At 37.5% G+C, this 24,417-nt stretch overlaps 1 protein-coding gene across 1 annotated transcript in view; it reads left to right on the plus strand.

Annotated features, from left to right (window-relative positions):
- LOC120529789 (up-regulator of cell proliferation-like) overlaps positions 1-21,340 on the plus strand; it is a 128,392-nt gene extending 107,052 nt beyond the window's left edge. The window contains 2 exon segments of the mRNA XM_039753925.1: positions 2,900-2,938; positions 14,947-21,340. Coding sequence (XP_039609859.1) covers positions 2,900-2,938; positions 14,947-19,631 — 4,724 coding nt within the window. The 3' untranslated portion in view covers positions 19,632-21,340.
- The last annotated feature ends 3,077 nt before the right edge of the window (positions 21,341-24,417 follow it).

The following is a 24,417-nucleotide window of genomic DNA, read 5'->3' on the forward strand; positions in this document are numbered from 1 at the left end:
ATGCAAGTGTTAAGTGGTTTTATTTGTCTTCACTTTTAGTGAAAGTCAGCTATCTGGAGGACAGAAAGTCCAGGTAGGCTGGAAATAAAAAAAAAAAATCTACATGGACTCCAAGGGTAAAAGTCCTCCCATCCCTCATTGGACATTCTACCTAACATAAATATTCCTAAATCAAACCCTTTAGTTTTCATGCTTCACATAGTAGGATTTGATGATCATGGTCTCGTAGACAGCTTGAGACTCCCACTTTCATTCCATCATCTCTGGGAGTTGCATGGTCTCTTCATCAGGTGGTAGTGACACAAATCACCGCCACAGAAGAACCAGACAAGACAGCAGAGAATGGTGGGGATTAGTTCAGATTGCAGATCCCTTAAGAATTCTTTGCACGTGTAGTCTATTAGGAATAGAACTGAAAAGTAGCTACGGAAAATCAAAATTAAAATAATGAGTATCATTTTTTTAAAATGATCCGCAGTACTAGCTTGCCGAATTTCCCTTGATAAAGTATTCCAGATCAAAGATGAATAACATCACAAAACCGCCTCACTACCTCTTTCAAGCTTGGCACTAGGAATTATTAGCAGACCACCATTCGAAGATCTAAGGGTCCAGCATGAAGAGTAGGGGGAGAGGCATTCTAAAATATATGAAGGGACGATATTATCTAAGGCTTTATAAACCATTAGTAGTATTTCACAGTAGTATTTAAGTCAATTCTGAATGACACGGGCAACCAATGTAACAATCCAAACACCGTGGCAGCAATTCAATGCATCTGCCATGTAATTAAGATTCTGATATTTTCCATTTCACTGTTAACTTTTAAATCCTAAATTCCCACCTGCGATCTTGAATCTTCTCAAGGCTTGTGGAATACGTGCTTTCCCAATCTTTGTCAAACAGAGCAATGATCCTCAGAATGCCTTTCCTGTTTAAAGGGCAGTGTGCTGCCAGCTTCAGTACTATAAAGAAAGCTCACATTGGTAACAGACTGGAAAGTCACTCAGTGAGGTTATGAGATTGTCCCTGCTTGGCACTTAAAATGTTGCTCTACTGCTGCACCTTAAGATTAACACACACATATATAGCTATACGCATACACACAGACCCTAACCACAATAGTGCCCCATGAATGACACACACAATTGGTTAACCTCTGGCACTTTAAACCACAGAACTGCCTTAGGAATAACACAGCCTGGCACTCCCAGCACTTCAGGAGACTTACTTATTTTTTGTATGAACAGTATACAATGTTTTAAATATATCTCCAACCTAAATATTGCTTTTGCTCTCCGTGAAAATATTCAGACATACAAAGGTTCAGCATCCTTGTCTATAGGCCATTTATCAGCCATGAATACCTTACTTTTTGTTCTTTTCCCTACTTTTGGGTGGAGCTGTCACCCTCAGCCCTTAATAGATCTCAGAGCACAGAGGAAAAGGCAACTCTCTGGCTGCACCAGGTGCTCAAAGAAATCTACTTTATTACTTAAATCACTGTAGACATTAAGACAAAGCATAGAAAGTTAAAAGCAGCATGCTATTTATTACAGAAACAATAATACAAATAGAACAACGAATAACAGACAATAGGACTGATAGTAAAATCTGGATATATATAGTTCTTAGAAAAAGCTTACGAAAAGTTAAAGATGACAAGGATGAATGTGTAGGCAGTTTGTGATCTAGCATTCATAGTTGTTCATTAGATGCTTATCTGATGATCAGATGGAAACAGCCGCATGTTGCTGTCACTCTGTTCTTTTCTGACATCTCTGTCCCTTCTTCTTCCTCCCTCGTATGTTGCTCTTCAGACAAGGCATATTTATTACAAAATTCTACCGGGGGTTTTGCAAGATATGATTGTTAGATATTCTGATTGGCTTGCTGTCAATATGATGAATGAATTCACTGTCCGTTTTCCCAAAGTATAAAACTTTTTTGATGTTGCTAAATTCCTACTGGTGTGTCTTCCTTTTCCAGTCTGTGAACCAATTTAGCTAGTTGTTGTCCCAGATGGACACGTTATAAACTAATCGATAGCCTTATGCACCAGCATGTATTCCTTCCTTTGTTGGAACAGCTGTTTTAAAAGTGAGGTACAACTGGGAAGAGGATATGCTTTGATGTGTCCTGAATTTAGTTCATCTGTTGTTGTCTTGAGCAAAATATAATGAAAATACAGAACAAAATGTACAGATTTTTTACCCCACATCACTTACTACTACTTGACACCCAACAACCGTAGAGAGAGCGTAACATGTTAATAGCATGCATATAGAGCAGAAACCTACTTAGATTGATTCATATGAGTGCAAAAAATCATGGATATAAACCTAACTAATTTAAGGCATACATCATGGTGACATAAGAGATATTCATCATATTTACTGCACACTACAATTGCATCACCCAATTAGCACTTGTGTCTGCCACTTTAAAGCCTTTGCACACATTCTGCAGATACTGAGTTCCAACCAAAGCTCTCTGCAGAACGTTTATGTTTTAGTCTACCTGGACAACACGAGTCTGTCTGCATATGAGGTGCTTAACTCCAAACACTCTACAGGTTTTTGGGAATTTTTGCTCTCATTGAAAGTATTATAAGTTTTACTACTAATACTAGACGTCTGCTTTGAAAGTGATTTGCAATAATGTAGTACTTAAGATGTTAAGACACAGATCTCCTCCAGAGGTGCTGTATAAGCTGATGGAAGGGCAGCATGCCACCTGTTTCAGTACAGAAGGCTCACAGTGCTGACTGAAGGAATGTTGCTCAGTGAGGTTGTGTGATTGTCTCTTTTCAGCGCTTATTTCATCAGTGGTTCTGCAAGGATTAAACACAAACTCTAATCAGACATAATGCTATGCAATTCATTTTTTTTTCATGCAGGTTCTTCGAGTGCACCAGAAATTCCTTTAAAAGAAGAAGGTATGATATTTAGAATATTTTTTTCTAATTTACATGTTATTTTTTTTAAACATCCCTACCCCATGACAAAAACTCAGCTCATATGGCTGATAATTAATGATCTGATATTTTCCACATAACTGTCAATTTGCAATCTTTGCAAAACTCAAGGTTTTTGTTTAGGGTATTACAAACATATCTGTTGTTTAATCTGTTATGAACAAAATCTGCTTTACACAGGAGTTTGCTTCCTCTCCATGAATTCTTTCCTATTCTGAAACTGTTATAGAGGTTCTTTATAAGCTACCATCTGCTGGCTATCTAGTCATACTTTACATTGAGAATAATGGAGATTGCAGGAGGGGAGTGCCTTTGTGAGATATTATTTTGACCTGAATGCCAGTCACTGCTTGTTTTTTTTGTAATCTACTCATCAAATATTTACACTGAGCACCTTGTTTGAAAATTTTGTAAGAGAAGTTTTGTCATAAGTGTACTTGGTGTTTGTGTTTTAAATTAATGTTAGTCTATGAGTGATGGGCACAAATGAGTTTGCTTTTTTTGAGAACTCTGCAAATTTAAACACTTTCTTTTTTTCTATATGGAAAGTTAACTGGCAAAATCTTCAAAATATATTTTATAGTATTTGTTTCCAGCCAGTAAATTTTTGGCAGAAGGATTAGTTTTTGGGATGTCTTTCATTTTAGAAATTATGGAAAATGATGCAAGTGTGAAGTGGTTTTATTTGACTTCACTTTATTGAAAATCAGATAGTCTGGAGGACAGAAAATCCAGGTAGGCTGGAGATAAAAAAGAAAATCTGCATGGACTCCAAGGGTAAAAGTCCTGCCTTCCCTCATTTGACATTCTACCTAACATAAATATTCCTAAATCAAACCCCTTAGTTTTCATGCTTCACATAGTAGGATTTGATGAACATGGTCTCGTAGACAGCTTGTGACTTCCACTTTCATTCCATCATCTCTGGGGGTTGCATGGTCTCTTCATCAGGTGGTAGTGACACAAATCACCACCACAGAAGAACTAGACAAGACAGCAGAGAATAGTGGGGATTAGTTCAGATTGCAGATCCCTTACAAATTTTTCACATGTAGTCTATTAGGAATAGAACTGAAAAGTAGCTACAGAAAATCAAAATTAAAATAATGAGTATCAGTTTTTTCAAATGATCCACAGTACTACCTTGCCGAATTTCCATAGATAAAGTATTCCAGATCACAGGTGAATAACAGCAGAAGACTTCCTCACTACCTCTTTAAAGCTTGGCACTAGGAATTATTAGCAGACCAACATTCGAAAATCTAAGGGTCCAACTTGAAGTGTAGGGGGACAGGCATTCTAAAATATATGAAGGGACAATATTATCTAAGGCTTTATAAACCATTGGTAGTATTTCATTGTAGCATTTAAGTCAATTTTATAAAATAATTGATGTTTTTCTTAGGTAATCCTGTAAGCAGTGCAATACAGTAATATAGTCTACTAATTACAAAAGCGTGAACTAATTTTTCATCATCTTGTAAAGTTATAAGCAGTCTATCTTTTGTTATATTCCTTAAGTTAAAGATTGCAGTCGTGGTAATATGGTTAAAGTTTGATTCAATGTTAAGGTCAGAGCTGACAATTATACATAATTTCTTGATTTTCGACTTTTTCGAATTTTTAATCCTAAGGAATCATGTTTTTTTTTTTTTAATATTCTTACAATATGCATGTTTTCAAATCAATAAGACATGTTTTTTTTCTTATTTAATTTAACCAAGTTGCTACTCATACAATCGAAAATTCTGCTAAGACTTTGGATCAGAGAGCTAAGAGCATCAGGGTCATCAGATGCTATAGATAAATAAGGTTGTGTGCCATCTGCATAGCTGTAGTAGCTTACCTTGTGCGTGTAGAAATAATCTGACCTAATGGGAGCATGTAGATTGAAAAGAGCAGCATACCCAAAATAGATCCTTGTGGTACACCATATACAATATCTTGAGTGTCTGAAGTACAATTATCACAACTCACGAAGAATTTTCTACCTGTTAAAAAAGATTGAAACCAATTTAATTTGCAAGAGAGGCCCACCAATTGTCTAACGAAATTTATAAGAATAACGTTGTCTGTGGAACAAATATATGGCCTCTGTCTTCATTAATTCGCAAATCATTTACTACTTTAACCAGCACAATTTCTGTACCAGGATTTGTTTTAAAACCTGACTAAAACTTGTCAAAAGTTGAATGTTGAATCAAGTAATCACTTAGCTGCTTAATTACTGCCTTTTCTAGAATTTTTCTTAATAAAGGTAGGTTAGACATTGGTCTATAATTGTCAAAAAGGAGTCAAAGGAGTCAAGATTATTTTTCTTGAGCAGGGGTTTAGCAACTACAGTCTTTAGACAGTCAGAGAAGACCCTCATATATAATAATGAGTTCACTATATCAATTAAACTATCGATTAGCACATCAGAGACTTTTTAAAAAAAATGCTTGTTGGTACTGTATCGATGACGCAAATGGAGGGTTTCAACTAAGAAATGTTTTTACGTAGTTCAGGTAGATCTATTACATTGAAACAATTTAACTTGCTTTAAAGGGTATGCTGGTATTCAATTAGATTAGCTTTGGGTGTATATACTATTTCTAAAATTATTTATTTTTGTTTAAAAAATTAGGCAAAAGCTTCACAAGTTTCACTAGTAGTTTTAAGAATAAATTCCATTCAGCGAGCTGGTTTTAAAAGATGATCAATAGATGAAAATAAAACTCTGGTTACTAGCACTTTCATTTATAATTTTAGAGAACAGGGTTTCCTCTCAAGGCAGACTGCATTATCTCTATATATAATCTTCATTTGGATCTTGATCTTTGTTTGTCCGCAAATGAATTAGAAGAAGAAGCACTAGATGGCAGTAGAGAGACAGCTAAAACATAGGCATTGCATTAAGAATCTCCTCCAGGCTTAGACTACTGAAGACAGTAGTACGCCAGTCACACCTCAAAACACAGACATTCAAACTAAACAAATTGTTGTGCTTTAAATTAACTAAAGAGATCTTCATTTAGATCTTAATCTTTCTTTGTCCGCGAATTGCACGCATGCGTAGACCACCTTCCAGTTTAGTACGTTGTTGTTACTCATGGATGTCAACAATGTGGCGGAATAACGAAACGGGTGGTGGACGGTGTTACACTGGTTAGCTCCTGAGGCCTAGTTAGAGAATGAGATTGCCGAAGATAAAAGGTACGTGCCTACGTAACATATGAACGAAAGAAAGACAGTGGGTAAAATGAATGACAACGTAACAGCACGTTCCGGAAATTATTATTGTTACGTTGTAGCTGGCAAATGCTGCGTGTGTCACACTTGTACTGTGGCTTGCTCACATGTCTGTGAAGTGATCCCTATTTATGCTTTAAAGAGCCTGGATACCTATGTGTCCCCCTTTTATAACCATTGCTCCATGTATATTGCCTTACTCTTTGGATTGCCACAAAGCAACCTGCGAGATTGGAGAAAGGCTGAGAAGAGATCGAGAGAGGAAACAACAGCGTCGTGAAAACGAGACGGACTGTGAACGGACAGAAGCAGAAATGCTCCTACACCACCACATAATTACTATTCAGACAGTGATTCCGAGTAGGCCGTTCTTATCAAATCAATGTCCAAGGGTTTTCTTTTGAAATTTTGTTTCCCTTATAAAAAATCATAATGCTGTGCGACAAAGGGCCCAGTTCAAGACTGGAAGCCGCGTTTAAACAGGGACCCCTTCACAGACAACTTTAACACGCACAACGTAATTGGGCGCACATGGCTAGTAATATGAAATTATTTTTGCCTTTAATATTTCATAGTGAACTAGCAGTTTAATATTTTTCCATTTACGCTCAGCTGTACAGTTCATGTTAAATCAGTCACTCTTTGAGTCTTCCATTGTATAATAGTTTAGGTGAATTTCTTAGCTGTCTTTGCTGCTGCCACAATGTCTACTGCAGCTCTTACTTTTACATTAAAATGTTCCACTTTAATATTTACACTTTTAGCACTATTGAGGTTAGCACTATAACCTGGCTGATTGTTTAAAATATTAGAAAACATTGAAGCTGCAGATGTATTACAATAGCATTTTTTAACAATACGCTTCTCATTAGGTGTAGTTATCAGTATTTTTACATTAAATAATATGCAATAATGGTTTGAAATGCTGACATCCATGACCTGCCTCACATCAAGACTTAATAATTTTGAAATCACACAATCCATTGTGTGTCCTCCCTTATGTGTGAGCTGACTGAAATGCTGACTCAGATCAAAAGATGCATTATATTTAGGATGTCTATAATGTGAGGGGCTGGGACACTCCTTGAATAACAATGGCTATGTACTCAAAAGATGTGAAGGTACCAAAACTAGAATTTTTTACCATTTAATTGATTCAAGTAAATATTCACTAAACCATCTCCTTTTTTGTTTTGGCGAACTGAATGAGCAAAGCTGTATTTTTTAGAGGTGCTGTTTCAATTAATACTGCAGCACCATCTGAGCTGAGCCATGTTTCACTTAGTGAGAGAAAGTCTATTTTCCTATCACTGATAAAATCATTAATGTAAAAGGTTTTGCTTGTTAACGCTCTAAGATTTAGCAGGGCTTTATTTAAGGTCTCAGAGGAGCAGAGCTAAAACGGAGGATTATGCTTCAGAGAAAAAGAGATGTCAATGTTGTTTTAACATCTTCAAGCATCTACCTAGAGATGTAGAGATGGACCTTTATTAAAATTATTGTTTTGTGCTGTGATGTAATATATCAGATATACAAAGTAAGTAAGGCAATGCAGAGCCCTGAAGTTTCAATTAGAACACTGAGGAAATAAGCCACAGTTTATTTACAAGTCTAAATACAGAGATCAGTCCTATCTCTGCCAAACCACATGCCAGAGAGATAGCAGAAATGGTTAATGTGGAGATGAAATGGCTGTAGGTGAGCCTCAGAGAGCATGTAGACAGTTTCAGTATGTAGAAAGTGAGAAAACAGAATCAAATGTGGAGGACCTCTTCAAAAAGGATTTTTATTTTGCTTCTAGTAGATACACCGTTCGTCACCATTAAAGATAGACATCTCATGTGGAATGCTTCTATTAGGTATATGAAATTCACTACACCCTTGACATGATGAAAAAGGTAAATTAGATGCATAGTGTCAGAGTTTAAAACAAAGAATGGATAGTGTTGATGAAACTGTTAAGAGTGTTCTACTCCCACATCTCATAACCATTTGAGATGCTGCATTGCATATGCAAGGAGAGTGTCCTCGACATGTGCCTCAATTTGAGTATGGTTCTTGTTCTATCCATTGAGCATAGAGAATAATGAAAACAGACAATCCAATGTAAGAAAAACAGAGAAGGAAAGACTGTTACTTATGATATATCGTATTTTTCATTCAATTTTGTTTTTATTATTTAAAAACTATCACCACCTTGCAGCAACAAATATAATAAGATAGTAGAAAACCTGAAGGAGAATTATTGCATACACTAACTTATGCTGCATTAGGCCATCAGTCCAACATCGGACTAGTATAGCAGTCTAGGCAGCTGGAGCTCTTTATACTTAAGTGATGAAGTCAGTAGCTACTGTCATCAGGTTTGAGATCCTCTCCAGCTTCAAATCATGTAATGTGACATTGTCTTAAGTTGTAGAGGAACTTTAGGTGCCAAAAGCTTTATCAGACCTGGTTTGTATTAGCCAACTGACCAAAGTGGAAATGTTTAATTATTCTGCAGATTTATTAACACATGTTTAATGATAATATAAAATTTCCAGAAAAAAATCAAAACTTTCTTATTGTTTAATACTAACTATATCTTTGGTACTATTACTGCTTAGGGTGTGAATGTATATTTGTTAAATCAAACAGCAAGCCACATCATCTCCTATATAGTTCTTGTTGGACTTCAAGGATTTACTAGAGAAAAAGGGAAGAATAACAACACTTGAAGTTCTCCATTTACCATGTTCACAAATAATAAATTCTAGAAATGTAGATTATAATATATTTGTGTCATATCCATGCAAAATACAAGTACAGTGGTGTGAAAAACTATTTGCCCCCTTCCTGATTTCTTATTCTTTTGCATGTTTGTCACACAAAATGTTTCTGCAGGCTTCACTTGCCTCAATTAAGGTCAGTGTTCACGACTCCACCATAAGAAAGAGACTGGGCAAAAACGGCCTGCATGGCAGATTTCCAAGTCGCAAACCACTGTTAAGCAAAAAGAACATTAGGGCTCGCCTCAATTTTGCTAAGAAACATCTCAATGATTGCCAAGACTTTTGGGAAAATACCTTGTGGACTGATGAGACAAAAGTTGAACTTTTTGGAAGGCAAATGTCCCGTTACATCTGGCGTTAAATGAACACGGCATTTCAGAAAAAGAACATCATACCAACAGTAAAATATGGTGGTGGTAGTGTGATGGTCTGGGGCTGTTTTGCTGCTTCAGGACCTGGAAGGCTTGCTGTGATAGATGGAACCATGAATTCTACTGTCTACCAAAAAATCCTGAAGGAGAATGTCCGGCCATCTGTTCGTCAACTCAAGCTGAAGCGATCTTGGCTGCTGCAACAGGACAATGACCCAAAACACACCAGCAAATCCACCTCTGAATGGCTGAAGAAAAACAAAATGAAGACTTTGGAGTGGCCTAGTCAAAGTCCTGACCTGAATCCAATTGAGATGCTATGGCATGACCTTAAAAAGGCGGTTCATGCTAGAAAACCCTCAAATAAAGCTGAATTACAACAATTCTGCAAAGATGAGTGGGCCAAAATTCCTCCAGAGCGCTGTAAAAGACTCATTGCAAGTTATCGCAAACGCTTGATTGCAGTTATTGCTGCTAAGGGTGGCCCAACCAGTTATTAGGTTCAGGGGGCAATTACTTTTTCACACAGGGCCATGTAGGTTTGGATTTTTTCTCCCTAAATAATAAAAACCATCATTTAAAAACTACATTTTGTGTTTACTTGTGTTATATTTGACTAATGGTTAAATGTGTTTGATGATCAGAAACATTTTGTGTGACAAACATGCAAAAGAATAAGAAATCGGGAAGGGGGAAAATAGTTTTTCACACCACTGTACATGAAGTAGAGGAAACATGAAAATGTATTCCCAGTTAAAAAGAGGCAGATTTTTTTTTCTCTTTTACTTGTCCATGTGGTATGTTCACTAAATATCCATAAACTTTCCTAAAATTCTTTAGTTAATGAAAAAAAATTAAAATCTGTTATTCTCTCATTCTTCCTATACCACCAGGTGTCTGTCACCTACCTTCAAATGAAACTAAGTCCAGCAGATATACATTTGAGTTAAAATAGCTAAGAATCCTACTCTAATTAAGATATTTAAAGTTAAGAGCATGCCCTTTTTTATTCATTTAAAACAACACTGCTGCTCAAAACTATTTTAACATGTATATGCATACTGAACTAATTCAGAATTACATACTGTGAACGCTGAAGTCGACAAAACAACGGGAGACTAAAACCAATTTAAAATAAAAAGCAATTTCTTTATTCTTGGCGAATTAAAAAGACTGAGAGACTGCCCCGCCAAACCCTCAGCGTCCCCACAGCTCAGTCAACTGATTTGGGTTCAGACAGACTGATCTCAAAAGAAAAAAATCCCCATCTTTTATTACCTAGCCAAAAAGAGAAAAAACATAGCATTTGAGGTCATACCTAATTGTTGATTTGATTAATAATCCTAATTTATTAATTCATAAATGACATTTTGTCTTATATTTTTAAGCAAGAGTGAAGAAAACAATCACATTGATTTATAATATCACAGGGTGTTCTGTTAGTATCAAGAGGTCAGCATCTATACTAATAAAAGGCAAAGCCCTCACTCACTCACTCACTCACTCACTCATTCACTCACTCACTCACTCACTCACTCACTCACTGACTCATCACTAATTCTCCAACTTCCCGTGTAGGTAGAAGGCTGAAATTTGGCAGGCTCATTCCTTACAGCTTACTTACAAAAGTTGGGCAGGTTTCATTTCGAAATTCTACGCCTAATGGTCATAACTGGAAGGTATTTTTCTCCATTAACTGTAATGGAGTAGAGCTGCAAAGACGTAGGGGGCGGAGTTTCGTGTGACATCATTACGCCTCCCACGTAATCACGTGAACTGACTGTCAACGCAGTACGTAGAAAACCAGGAAGACCTACAAAAAGCGCTTAAGAAAACATGCATTATATAATTGAGAAGGCAGCGAAACAATAAGAAGCGAAGCGAGTGGCATATACTACCATATTCATGAGTGCTGCTACCTCGGAAAGAAAGCAAGGTGTAAACCTAAACTTTAAATTAAGTTCATAGACAGGCTACCGCTGGCGTTTCACATGCCCACAGGTAATGCGGGATACAAGTTTAATGAGAGGACGCAGGATATAAACGAGAGTTTTGATCACTTTGTAACAAAGTTAAAATTGTAGGTGAAGGGGTGTGCTTATGAATAATCTATTCGCCATCAATAATTGTTTTGTCATGTGTTAAAGAAGTTATGAAAAAGAAAAGGAAACATTTTAAAAATAATGTAACATGATTGTCAAAGTAATTGTTTTGTGTATTTGGTGGCAGCGTCACAAAGTTGTTTTCGGTAGCTGCATCAGAAAATGTACCAAGACATCTGACACGCCTCCTTTTTACCGTTTTCTCACAGCTTGGATTGCTGCTGTCATATATATATACACACACACATACACACATACATACATATATATATAATATACATATATATATACACATACATATCTTCATATCTACATATCTATATACATATCTACACACACAAATTATATATATGTGGGTATGTATGTATGTATGTATGTATGTTTGTATGTGTGTGTGTGTGTGTGTGTGTGTGTATATAAATATATAATCTAGAAAGGGTGTGTGTGTGTATATATATATATATATACACATAAATACATATATATACACATACATATACTTGTGTGTATGTTTGTATGTGTCTATATGTGTGTGTATAGCTTTGGTCACTGAGTGCAAGGGAAAAATAATGAAATATAGTCTATAAGTTATTAAACAGTAAAACATTAACGTTTTAAGAAGTACAGGTACATTGAGCACTACTGGAGTGGTTGCGGGTAAACTACATTTTAAAGACTGTATAACAAAACAGGTAAGTAACTAACAGCAGCTAAAATGTATATGGATCATCTCTCGGTAGTAGATCCCTTTTGAAAGGCGCTACACGATGGCTGTGGTATAGAAATTACATTTTCTATGTGAACGTTCAAATTTGTGCCTCTGGTAATGTGCCTTACCGGCAATTAAAGAAAATTATTTTTGTGTCCTCTGCCGTGTTAAGAGAGAAAGGCTTTGGTTTGGGATAAAAGGAAAAAAGGTGTAAAGAAAGGAAAGTTGCCTTTTCTTTTATATAGTATAGAGAGATGTGTTCACTGACGTTATGATTGCCTTTTGGCGACAGTCGCGGTGGGTCTTGTGTAGACTGGTGAGACGTCCCTGCCATTAATCGGCTGTGATGGCACTGTGAGTCCTCCACTCGTATGCGTGTGTTCATAATCCGAGCTGAGGACCTGATAATCGTATACGTGCAAAAGAAAGTGTGAATCGCCTTAATATTATTTTGCCGTGGTGTAGAAAAGGGGTCCCGTGTTTGCACTTGTCTGGGCTATAGCTCAGGGGGCGGATGAAAAAAATTAAAAGTGCTCACTTTGACTTAAGGCAGAAGCGCAGTCAGCGTCTCAAAGGCCGGCACAGCTATGCACGCGCTGGCTGCTCGACTTTTGCTGGGCAGGAGACCCCTTTTGTACACACGTCATGATATCAAAAGTCTCAGCGCTCTTTGGAGGTAATTCATATATTATATATATATAGCAAAATACCCGCTGCGCAGCGGAGAAGTAGTGTGTTAAAGAAGTAATGAAAAAGAAAAGGAAACATTTTAATAATAACGTAACATGATTGACATTGTCATGAGTGTTGCTGTCATATATATTCCTGCCTAAATAAGTCACCCTCGCTTCGCTCTTACTTTTTTACCGTTCATTTAATCATGGCTAGTGGCGGAAAAATTATAAAATGGAAGGAGGATGGCTTTACCAAAACAATTATTGATGGCGAATCGATTATTCATAAAGCTTGAATTGGTGATCTGTTTTTCTGTGTTAACCTCATATTTTTTCATACTTCTTCTCAAACTAAGGTGGTGCGAGGGTAAAATGAATCGGGATGCGCTGATCAATGTAATCGGTGTACCAGGAAATCATGCATTGACAAAAGCTCCCTTTGCTTGTAATGCAAAGTGTGATTAAATGCATTATTTTTCAACGCGTTATGGAGCACATGCATCGAAGCTTCTCAGCTGTGCTTGTGCTAAGAAAAGGAAAGATTTTAAAAATAGCGTAACACACTTGTCAATGTGACCTTTTGTAAGTAGTGCCTGGAGGATTCAGTGTGTTGAAACTCTAGAGACAGCGTGTGTATTAACTTGAGGTAAATGGGAGGGGAGATGATGACGTGACTCCCCCACCCGCCTTAACTGTCAATCCCCCACAAACACAGTCTCTCGGAATTTGCATAAGCACACCCCTTCACCTACAATTTTAACTTAGTTACAAAGTGATCAAAACTCGTTTATATCCTGCGTCCTCTCATTAAACTTGTATCCCGCATTACCTGTGGGCATGTGAAACGCCAGCGTAGCCTGTCTATGAACTTAATTTAAAGTTTAGGTTTACACCTTGCTTTCTTTCCGAGGTAGCAGCACTCATGAATATGGTAGTATATGCCACTCGCTCGCTTCTTATTGTTTCGCTGCCTTCTCAATTATATAATGCATGTTTTCTTAAGCGCTTTTTGTAGGTCTTCCTGGTTTTCTACGTACTGCGTTGACAGTCAGTTCACGTGATTACGTGGGAGGCGTGATGATGTCACACGAAACTCCGCCCCTACGTCTTTGCAGCTCTACTCCATTACAGTTAATGGAGAAAAATACCTTCCAGTTATGACCATTAGGCGTAGAATTTCGAAATGAAACCTGTCCAACTTTTGTAAGTAAGCTGTAAGGAATGAGCCTGCCAAATTTCAGCCTTCTACCTACACGGAAGTTGGAGAATTAGTGATGAGTGAGTGAGTGAGTGAGTGAGTGAGTGAATGAGTGAGTGAGTGAGTGAGTGAGGGCTTTGCCTTTTATTAGTATAGATATCACAGCGACACTCATAACAGTGACAAAACAATTACATTGACAATCATGTTACGTTATTTTCAAAATGTTTCCTTTTCTTTCTCTTTCCTTCTTTAACACACTACTTCTCCGCTGCCAAGCTGGTATTTTGCTATATATATATATATATATATATAGATAGAGATATATATAGATAGATAGATAGAGATATATATAGATAGATAGATAGATATATATATAGATAGATAGATAGAGGTATACAGTATATAGATAGATAGATAGATATGAGAACAACACTCATATCAATGACAAAACAATTACATTACCAATCATGTTACGTTATTTTTAAAATTTTTCCTTTTCTTTTTCGTACCTTCTTTAAAACACTACTTCTCCACTGCGAAGCGCGGGTTTTCTGCTAGTTTTCTTATAAAAGAATGCAAGCCAGTCTCATATTTTGTGCATAAACTTACTTTTCTACCTAAATGAAGATCAAATCATATAGAAGTAAAAAATCATATAGCTCTCTGCAGCATGATTAATACAAAATACAGTCCTTGAGTTAAATACTTATAATCATTACAGTTAATGTTTTTTCTTCCTCAATTTGTACAGAACATGTATGTAATTTGGTGAAATAGTAGTTTTGGACATTGCAAGCTGTTTTGGGTGTTTATTGTACATTATTTATGAGTCTTTTAATGCATTTCTAAATGTGCACAGCAATCTAAACTTTTAAGTAGGAAGTTATTGTTTATTATGTTTTCTTCCTAGATACTCTGTTGCATACCTTGGGACTTGACGATTATATCAAAAACAAACTTCATCTGCACTCCTTCCTTGAGATAGGGGTTGGTTGCTTACAAGACAAACCTGCAAGGTCTCCAAAAGATCTACCATGGCTCTTTCTAAAAAGACTTATGATGGCCAGTACAACTGCAAGAGATACCACAAATGTTGAAGATGCTATAGAAGACATATTACTAAATGATGACTTTCCTTGTACCAACGACTACCAATGCAGCAGTGAGATTCACCCACTGGATCTCATTGTAATGTTGCTCCATTGTTCGGATGGCTTGCTACAGCAGGAGATACTTTATAAAATGTCTGCATGTCAGTTTTCTGTTCCTCTTTTACTCCCAAGCATCAACACTAACCAATGTATGTTGACGCTCTGGGCTATGAGAGATATTGTAAAGAAGTGGAGATCCCATTCCCTGGAAGAAGCAAAAGGGTTTCATGAAGAAAGTGTGGTTCTTGCCGAGATGCCACTGATGTCATTTGTTCGACTGGGTGACTGCAGTCTTTCCAAGTCTAATTTTCTAAATAAAGTCCTCAGTAATCCCCAACAGTACCATGATTTCTTTGTTCATTCTGAAATGGAGGGTGGTAATGTCCCTCGAACAGTTTCAGATGGGCTGGTGGAGATCATGTGGTACCTGCCCTGTGGAAAGAAAAACATTGATATCTTTACAGAGCCTGTGGCCATTGCCAATTTGCGAGGAGACACAAGCTCATTTATAACACAGTTTTCTTTTTTGAGTCAAGTATCTTCAGTGGTTTTCATATTTTTTGATAGCACACTGAAGAAAAACTGTGAGGTGTTATCACAATTGAAGCACATAAAGGATAAACTGGTTCTTATTGCTCTTTCATCTGCAGAAATACAGAAGGATAAAGAGGAGCATCTGAAAAACGTGGGTTTGGAGTTAAAAGTAGAAAAAAGTCAAATTCTTTTGAAAAACAAACATATGAACGATGCTCAATTTGTGATGAGTTTGCGACGCACAATAACTTATATGCTAAAAACTGCTCCCAAAGTGAGAATTAATGACATGTGTAAGGCAGCAGCAAAATATGGCATTGTCATTGATGAAGACACACCTGCCTGTCAGCAAGGGAAAAAACAAGCAGAAGAAATCACTTCTCAAATTAAAGATATCCCAATATATAAGAAATCTGAGCTTCCAAGGCAGGGGGATATTCTGAAGGAATTGGCCAAGCTAGAAAAAGAGGAATGTCGTTTACTAAAAGCAGGGAGCCAACCAATTGAGCACTATAAGTGTGAACTAATTTCAAAGAAGTATGAATTAAGAGAAGAACAAAACAGATATGATGTTACCAATTCCATGTGTAACTTTATTATTGCTTTGACAAACAAAAGCAAAGAAGAGAGGTCCTATTTCTTAAAATGGATGAGGATAAACTTGGATGCTAGGGCACGAAAAGAGCTCTCAGATTTTCACAACAGGTATAAAGAAGAGTGCCTGAAAAAAAGCAAGAAGGAAATTGCAGAGCTGGATACAATCATCTCTAACTGTTCCCTAGGAATTGAACATTTTATGCGTGAGATGGGTCAGATTTATGAAGCCAATCATTCCCTTCCTGAGAAAGCAGAGAAACAGCAGCAGTTCAGCCACCTTCCCAAGCTGGGTGCCACTCTGTTGCTGGATGGGTTTCCTCTGGAACTGTTAGATGGTGATGCCTCACATCTCCCTGTGAGATGGATAACCGATGTCCTGAAGGCTCTGCATACTGAAGTCAAAAATTGTAGTAAAGTTCTGGTGGTGACAGTTTTAGGGGTACAAAGCACAGGCAAGTCCACACTCCTCAACACCATGTTTGGTGTCCAGTTTGCAGTCAGCAGCGGTCGTTGCACACGAGGGGCCTTCATGCTGCTGATCAAAGTTAAAGACGACCTCAAAAAGGAGTTAAATTGTGACTTCATATTGTTATTAGACACTGAAGGGTTGAAGTCTCCAGAATTGGCCCAGCTGGAGGACAGTTATCATCATGACAATGAACTGGCCACACTGGTGGTTGGACTGAGTGATGTCACTGTAGTCAACATTGCAATGGAGAACTTTGTGGAGATGAAGGACATTCTGCAGACTGTTGTTCATGCTTTTCTCAGGATGGAAAATGTTGGCAAAAAAACAAAATGCCAATTTGTGCACCAGAATGTGGGTGACGTGGCAGCTCATGAGAAAAACATGCGGGACAGATGAAATTTGCTGGAACAATTAAATGAGATGATAAAGGTGGCAGCCAGAATGGAGAAAAAAGATGGGCAGGTGAAATTCACTGATGTTATTGAATATGATGCAGAGAAGAACAACTGGTACATCCCAGGATTGTGGCATGGGACACCTCCTATGGCACCAGTGTCAACAGGATACAGCGAAACAGTGTTTGAGTTTAAAAAGAGTTTGATTGATGCTTTTAAAGGAGCTAATCATCGTCATGGGGACATTACAGAGTTCATTAAGTGGATGGAGAGTTTGTGGAAAGCAGTAAAACATGAGAATTTCATCTTCAGCTTTAGGAACTGCCTGGTTGCTGATGCCTATAATAACCTTTCTGTAGAGTTCAATCAGTGGGAATGGTCATTTAGGAAGCACATGCTCATTTGGACACAGCAGGCTGAGAACAAGATTCAGAACTTTGGCAATATGGATTCTCATTTAATTGAGAATATTGATGATTTTGTGATCAGCCTTAAATGTGAGGGAGCTAAGGAGCTGAAAAACCAAGAGAAAGAATTTCTTAAACATCTGGATGATTATTATAAAAGCAAAGAGAAACATGTTCAGTTAGTGGAGAAATACAAGGAATCCTTTGTCAGCAGCATTAAAAGCATTACATTTGAAATTGAAAGTGAAGTAAACAGGAAATTTGAAATGGCAGTGACTATCCAGAAAGGGAAGAACAAGCTGGCTAGCATTCACATGGACCATGCAAATATAATTGAAAAGAGAGTACTAGAGCTGCTGGAAAAATGTAGGAAAAACAATCTGGTCCTATCTGATGAAAATCTAAATGATGAATTTGAAATCATGTGGGAAGAAACAGTGCGAGGCTTAAATTTTAAAGGGCTTATGAAAAAAGACATTTCAGTAAAGGTTTTTGGTCAGCTAAGAATTAATTTAGAAAGGCATGGAAGTGCCGTTAATGAGAAACTAAATGCAGCAGATCTTAAAGAACCAGCTGGGAAATTTATGGTGTGTAAAGAACATCTGGATGGATGGTTAAGGCAAGCTTGGCATACATATATTAAAAAAACTGATAAACCTCAGAACATGGCAGATAGAGTCATTTCAGACTGTATTGAGCTTATCGATGAGAAAGCTTTGAGTGATTCAGACTATCATGACACATACACCACAGAACTATTGCATATAATAGATGAGAAAGTGAAAGACACTGGAACCAGTAATACATTTGAAGTGGATCTGAAGCTGCACATTTGTAGGATTGCTACCAAACAATTTCAAAAAATCCATGATGATTTCATTGCAAAAAATGACCCTCAGAAACATCTAGAGGGACTTAAACCAAACTATTTTTCAGATTTCATTGATCTTTACCAGGAAAAGAATCAGTGTCAGAAGAAAGCCTCCGAATTTATCACATTGTGTCTGGAGCCTGCAATTAGAGATTACATTAAGAAGAACCTTGGTGTAAAAATTATTGATGAAATTCTGGTATGTGGCTCCTCTGTGAAGATAAGCTCTCGTACACAATTCCAATTCACACTACTAGAAGAGTTGCTGAATAAAAATGAATTTAAAGAATATATTAGATATGTTAGGTATTATGAAGATTATGTCAAGGAGTGGATTTTAGACCTAATCCAAAAACATTTCTCAGTGAACAAAAGTATTGTAGATTTGGAGAAATCAAGTCTTAGTGAAATAATCGCTAAAATAAAAGAAGCATTCAGCAAAGCAAAGACTAAAACAATCTTGTCAAACAGTAGTAAAGGCACAACTGATTTCATTCATGAGATCTGCAAACACCTAAAGGCCGATCTTGTGATAAATATCGATAACTTAAGAACTGTACTCACTCTGAATGATGCAAAAATGGAAGAATTTGCTAAAAATATAGAATGGTCTTTAGATGATTTAGAAAAGAGTTTACAAAATGAATATTCAGACCAGCAGGAATGTGATGAGTCTAAAGATATTAAAAAGAAAATTAGAAATCTTCCAGTTAAACCACATGATGAGATTTTCAGAAGAGTGTTTGGCTGTGGAAAGCAATGTCCATTTTGCAAAGTGCCTTGTGAAGCAGGAGGCAAAGATCATGAAGAGCACTTTGCAACAGTACATCGGCCAAGAGGAATAGGAGGACACAGCTATATATCTAATGAAAACCTTGTTGAAGATATTTGCACAACTGGTGTAGCCAGTGAAACACATAGCTTTAAAAATAAAGATACAAATCATGAGTGGCATCCTTATAAAGAGTATCGTAAATATTACCCTGACTGGAACATCCCACAAGACACAAGCATCGAGGCATCTGCTTACTGGCAGTTTGTGATGCTTACGCACAATGAACAGTTTGCACAGGAGTATTCTGCAAAGCCAGCTGTTATTCCTGAGCAGTGGTGTACAGTAACACAATCTCAGGCTATGGACAGTCTTAAGGTTTTATTCAACATAAAGTAAAATTAGCAGTATTACCAAATTAAATGAAAATGCTGCAGAGCATATGCACTAACCAACAACCTTTAACTCCTTGTGGGGTTTTTCCCTTGTACTCTACACATTGACATAAAACTCATCAAGATGTCTTTACAACAATTGACAGTAAGCCCAGTCATAATATTAAGTGTTTTTTTATTAGACTGTAGTTCAAAGACTGCATTCCTCTCCACTGAACTGGATTTTGACAATTATTGCTTTTCTCTTTTTTATGGCATAGCTGACTTTTATATGTTTTGGTTGGGTAAGAAAAACGGGCATCCTTTATCTACTAAATATTTTAATACATATTTCACCGAAAGACAATATTTTTATATGCTACTTAATCTATCCATCCATCCATTATCCAACCCGCTATATCCTAACTACTGGGTCACAGGGGTCTGCTGGAGCCAATCACTGCCAACGCAGGGCACAAGGCAGGAAACAAACCCTGGGCAGGATGCAAGCTCACCGCAGGCTACTTAATCTATGTAGTTTGTAATAGTAGTCAAAAAAAAAATAATCTGATATTTTTGTGGAGGAAGTGCATGACATGGATTCTAATATGATGACAGCTAACAGTGAAAGTTTCTGAACAATGGAAATGTAAGACAAAGTGGGTATTGCCCATTCTGCTAGGCTTTAGTGGCACACCTGGCATGTTAAGAAAGTAGATTTAACAAGGATATGGACATCCAGCTTCACCTTCCCCAGCTTGCATTCCAAAGAAAGTGACTGAACTCCAGCTTATACCAGGATCTGCCTGGACTTCATCTGATAACAAAGGTGTAAATCAGGGCCCCTTTGCCAACTTCCTAAGCCAGAAGGTCCAAAATGCTCAAAGAACAAAGAGCTATAATTTAAGGAATGACAACTAAGATGGACAGAAGAACTCGCCTATGTGGACACAATGATTTTGTAACTGGAAGTGACTTTAGTCAAATCAGGAAAAGTTATATACTTCCTTAAAACTCTCTCCACCATCCTGAAGATTCTCTTGGGATATTCTCTGGGTCTCTCAGATGACTCTCTCAAGAGAACTCTGAGGGAACTCTCCTAAATGGCTGAAAACATGTGAGACCTGCTACCTAAAACTAAAAAGTAATGAGCCACGCTTCCTTAGGGAGCCAAAGGTGACAAACTTCTCTTTGTGAACCTGTGAACTGAGATCCATTTTGCCAAGCTAAACAGTGAGCCAGTCTGAAGGCTGAAGAGCAGCCATCACTTCAATTTGGGAGATTCAGCATCCAAACTCCTGTGCCAGAAACAGTAGTGCAGATGATGCAGCAAAGGTCCTGACTGAGGAAAGCACTGCACACTATAGACAAAAGACCATGCAACAAAGAGAAAGAGTACACTTCAATGAAAGAAGAATCTTCCACTTGAACCTGAAGTAGTCAACAACAACTCCAGACAACAGCAGACATCAGATTTAAGAACTTGGTGTCATAAAACTATTTATCTGTGCCAAGATAAATTAGAACTCTAAATAGCAAGTAAACAGCCAGTCTATCTATTTTACGTTTGTCTCTTTTGTCTTATTTCCTGTCTTATATGTTAATATATATATTCAGTTGTCATATTTCTGTAATGATTCTGATTATCAATAGTTATGTTATTCTATGGCGACACGGTGGTGCAGTGGTTTCCTCCGGAGGCTCCGGTTTCCTCCCACTGTCCAAAGACATGCAGGTTAGGTGCATTGGTGATCCTAAATTGTCCCTAGTGTGTGCTTGTTATATGTGTGTGTCCTGCGGTGGGCTGGCACCCTGCCCGGGATTTGTTCCTGCCTTGCACACTCTGTTGGCTCCAGCAGACCCCCATTACCCTGTGTTAGGATATAGCAGGTTGGATAATGGATGGATGGATGGATGCTATTCTATAAAAATGTGTGTGCTTCAGTTACCTTGATATTAGTAAGTACCCAAATTAAAGTGTTACCTCATAGTCTTTGTGGACTTTGCTATGTCTCACAGTGTCCATGTCATTCCAGTTTTCCTTCCAAACCCCAGAGCTGGCTGTGAAAGATTAATCAGTGATGCTAAATTGACCCAGTATGTTACCGACTATGACTACATTCTGAAAGATAGTTGTTCTTCAATGGCATTTTATGATTCTTTACTAGGTTGTGTGGTAACTTGTAGCTCCATTGCTTGACCAGGCACCATTTCATTCTGGGAAGGGTTCTTTGCATATGACGTTTGTTCCTTGCGCTTTGAAAAAGCTTCCTAATAGGTAGAAAAAAAAAACCTGAAATCTTTAATGTATGGTGGGCTACCTAACAGGACACTAACAGATTAAGAACATCTGAACCTAGCCTGTGCTACTGGACGGTATGCAGTGAGAGTCTGTTTAAAATCATGACCCTTTGGTATTTCACAAATCTGTTGCAATCTATCCATGATTATTCACTGTATGGTGCCTGCTATTAATATTCTGTAAATAAATAAAGGTTCTTTCTGGAACTGTCATGTGGATGGGTCCTTTGGGAACCAAAAATAGTTCCCCTACGGCATCGCTCTGAAGAACCAGTTTGACACTTTTATTTTTAAGAATGTAGGATGGGATTTGATCTTTGTCTACTAGAATCTTTAGAGAAGCAGCGAGTGCTTCCCACTGAACTACAATACAGCCTATAACTATAGTTGGTATATTACAAACACCTACAAATTAAAGTAGTATGTTTATGTGCAGTGTAACAATAACTAACTGATAGACCTATTTGTTTGGTATATTATGTTGTTAACACCAGTCATTAAGGACATTGATAATTTAAAGTGAAACAGAATCTTCATTCTTTCAATATGATTTATGTAAATGTTTGATTTTTTAAAAACAGAATACAGTATATATGATATGCACATTTTGATATATGCTTTGTAACAGTGCCTTTCTGTGAGAGTTTTCAAATTTGAAATTATGCCATTCATGTTGTGAATTTAATAGATTTTTTTCTTTCTTCATTATCAAATTTAGTTTGCTTTGTGTAGCCAATTCTTTCAAAATTGTATTCACATTTGTATGACAATGGCAATAACAATAAAGTAAATATAGCTGGAAATTGCAGTTTTAAAGTCATGTATTTCTTGTTTTGCAAAATTAGATTTTCTTTAAAACATACTGTTTAGTGAAAGTAAAATGGAACCTTTTTTGGGATTAAAGAGCTGGTGGGGACAGGTAAGGTCATTTCAGTAGTAGGCTAGATTTGAATGGTGTGGACGTGGCCCGGAAACAGACAGGCAGACATGTTCTTTTTCCACCACCACACGTTTATTTACAAATATCCTATTTACAAATTCCAAAAGTGCACACAAACCCCCCAAAGTCCTGGCCACACAACGCCTTACTTCGGGCCGCCTCCACACTCTCCTCTGCTTCATCCTGCTTCCACCCGACTCCAGCCTCGAATGAAAGGATGTGCTCCAGGTGCTCCCCGGCAATCACCCGCCAACACGCCCCAGTGAGGCAGAAGCTCTCCGGGTGTCCCTTCTTCTCTTCCCCCCAGCACTTCCTGGTGTGGCGGAAGTGCTGAGGTCCAGGGTTCCCAAGGCATTGGGGCGCCCCCAGGCGGTGACCACGGGCCCTTACAGGGTTGGGCTTCCAAGCCCTCTACCCGTGGCCCCCAAAGTAACCAGGGTGGCGGCCTCCACGTGATCCAGGGTGGGCGTAGACCCTCTTCCGGTCCTTCAGGGCGTCCCGGCCGGGTTGTCGCCCCTGGCATCCCTGACAATGGAGACTGACCAAAGTACTTTCTAGTTTTACCAAGAACCTCTATTACAATTTAGTTTTGCCCTTCTAGCTTAAGTAGAACTGAACACCAAAAGAAGTGATAAAATACTTTTTTGGCATTAATAAAAATACACGTGATTTCAATATATTGAATGCAGGACATGAAATTTCTCTAACTGATTTGATAAGGTGCACATTCACAAAACAGGCACAAATCAGATGTTCTGCAGGAAGTGGTTTCTGACATAAATGAATAACTCTATCATTCATTCCCATGTTAGACCGTAGCCAACTGTTTCATGAACCCCCTTATAGCAGAGCACACGGTGTATCCCCCAAATATATGAAAAAAAGATTTAGCCACAGTGGAAGCAGAATGGGAGTGTGCCAGTTTTACTGAAGCAATTGTCATTGCCTTTATTAGAACATAAGAAAGGTTTTGACAGGAACAGAACCAATGCATTTGCACCTAACCCTACAAAAAGTACAAAAAGTTCTACTTTCTGCTAAAGAGCTTGATAATTACATCCAGAAATCTGTGGCTCTGTATGAAAGAAATATTTTGCAATGCTAATGTGAAATTTACCTGTAACCAACCTGTGTCCCATGTTCAAGCTGAAGGATTTATTGTAAAATGATAAATAATGACAAATTTGGTGCTTTTTTGGTTAATTGTCAGCCTTAAATGGATAAATATGTGCATACATATTCAAATGTGCACTGCGATAGAATGTCACCTCATTCAAAAAGAAAAATAATTTTCCCCTAACCTGGAATTCTGTAAGTGGGTTTACACCTTATCCTCTCCCTTTCTAAATAATTTGTACTGTGCCTTTGCATATATTTTTACTCAGTATTTACAAATAATATCATCACATACACTACATGTGCATGTCTTTTGCAGATTTGTCAGCAAATGTCTTTTCTTAGCTGGCTGAAGGAAAAAAAAATCAATAAATAGTTTTATATTACTATTTCGATCTTGGGCAAAATAAACTGTAGGGTTTCTTGTTCCTAGAAACTTCTTACTAAATGTTAG

This window comes from Polypterus senegalus, chromosome 5 (genome assembly GCF_016835505.1).
Source record: "Polypterus senegalus isolate Bchr_013 chromosome 5, ASM1683550v1, whole genome shotgun sequence".
NCBI classification, from domain to species: domain Eukaryota; kingdom Metazoa; phylum Chordata; class Cladistia; order Polypteriformes; family Polypteridae; genus Polypterus; species Polypterus senegalus.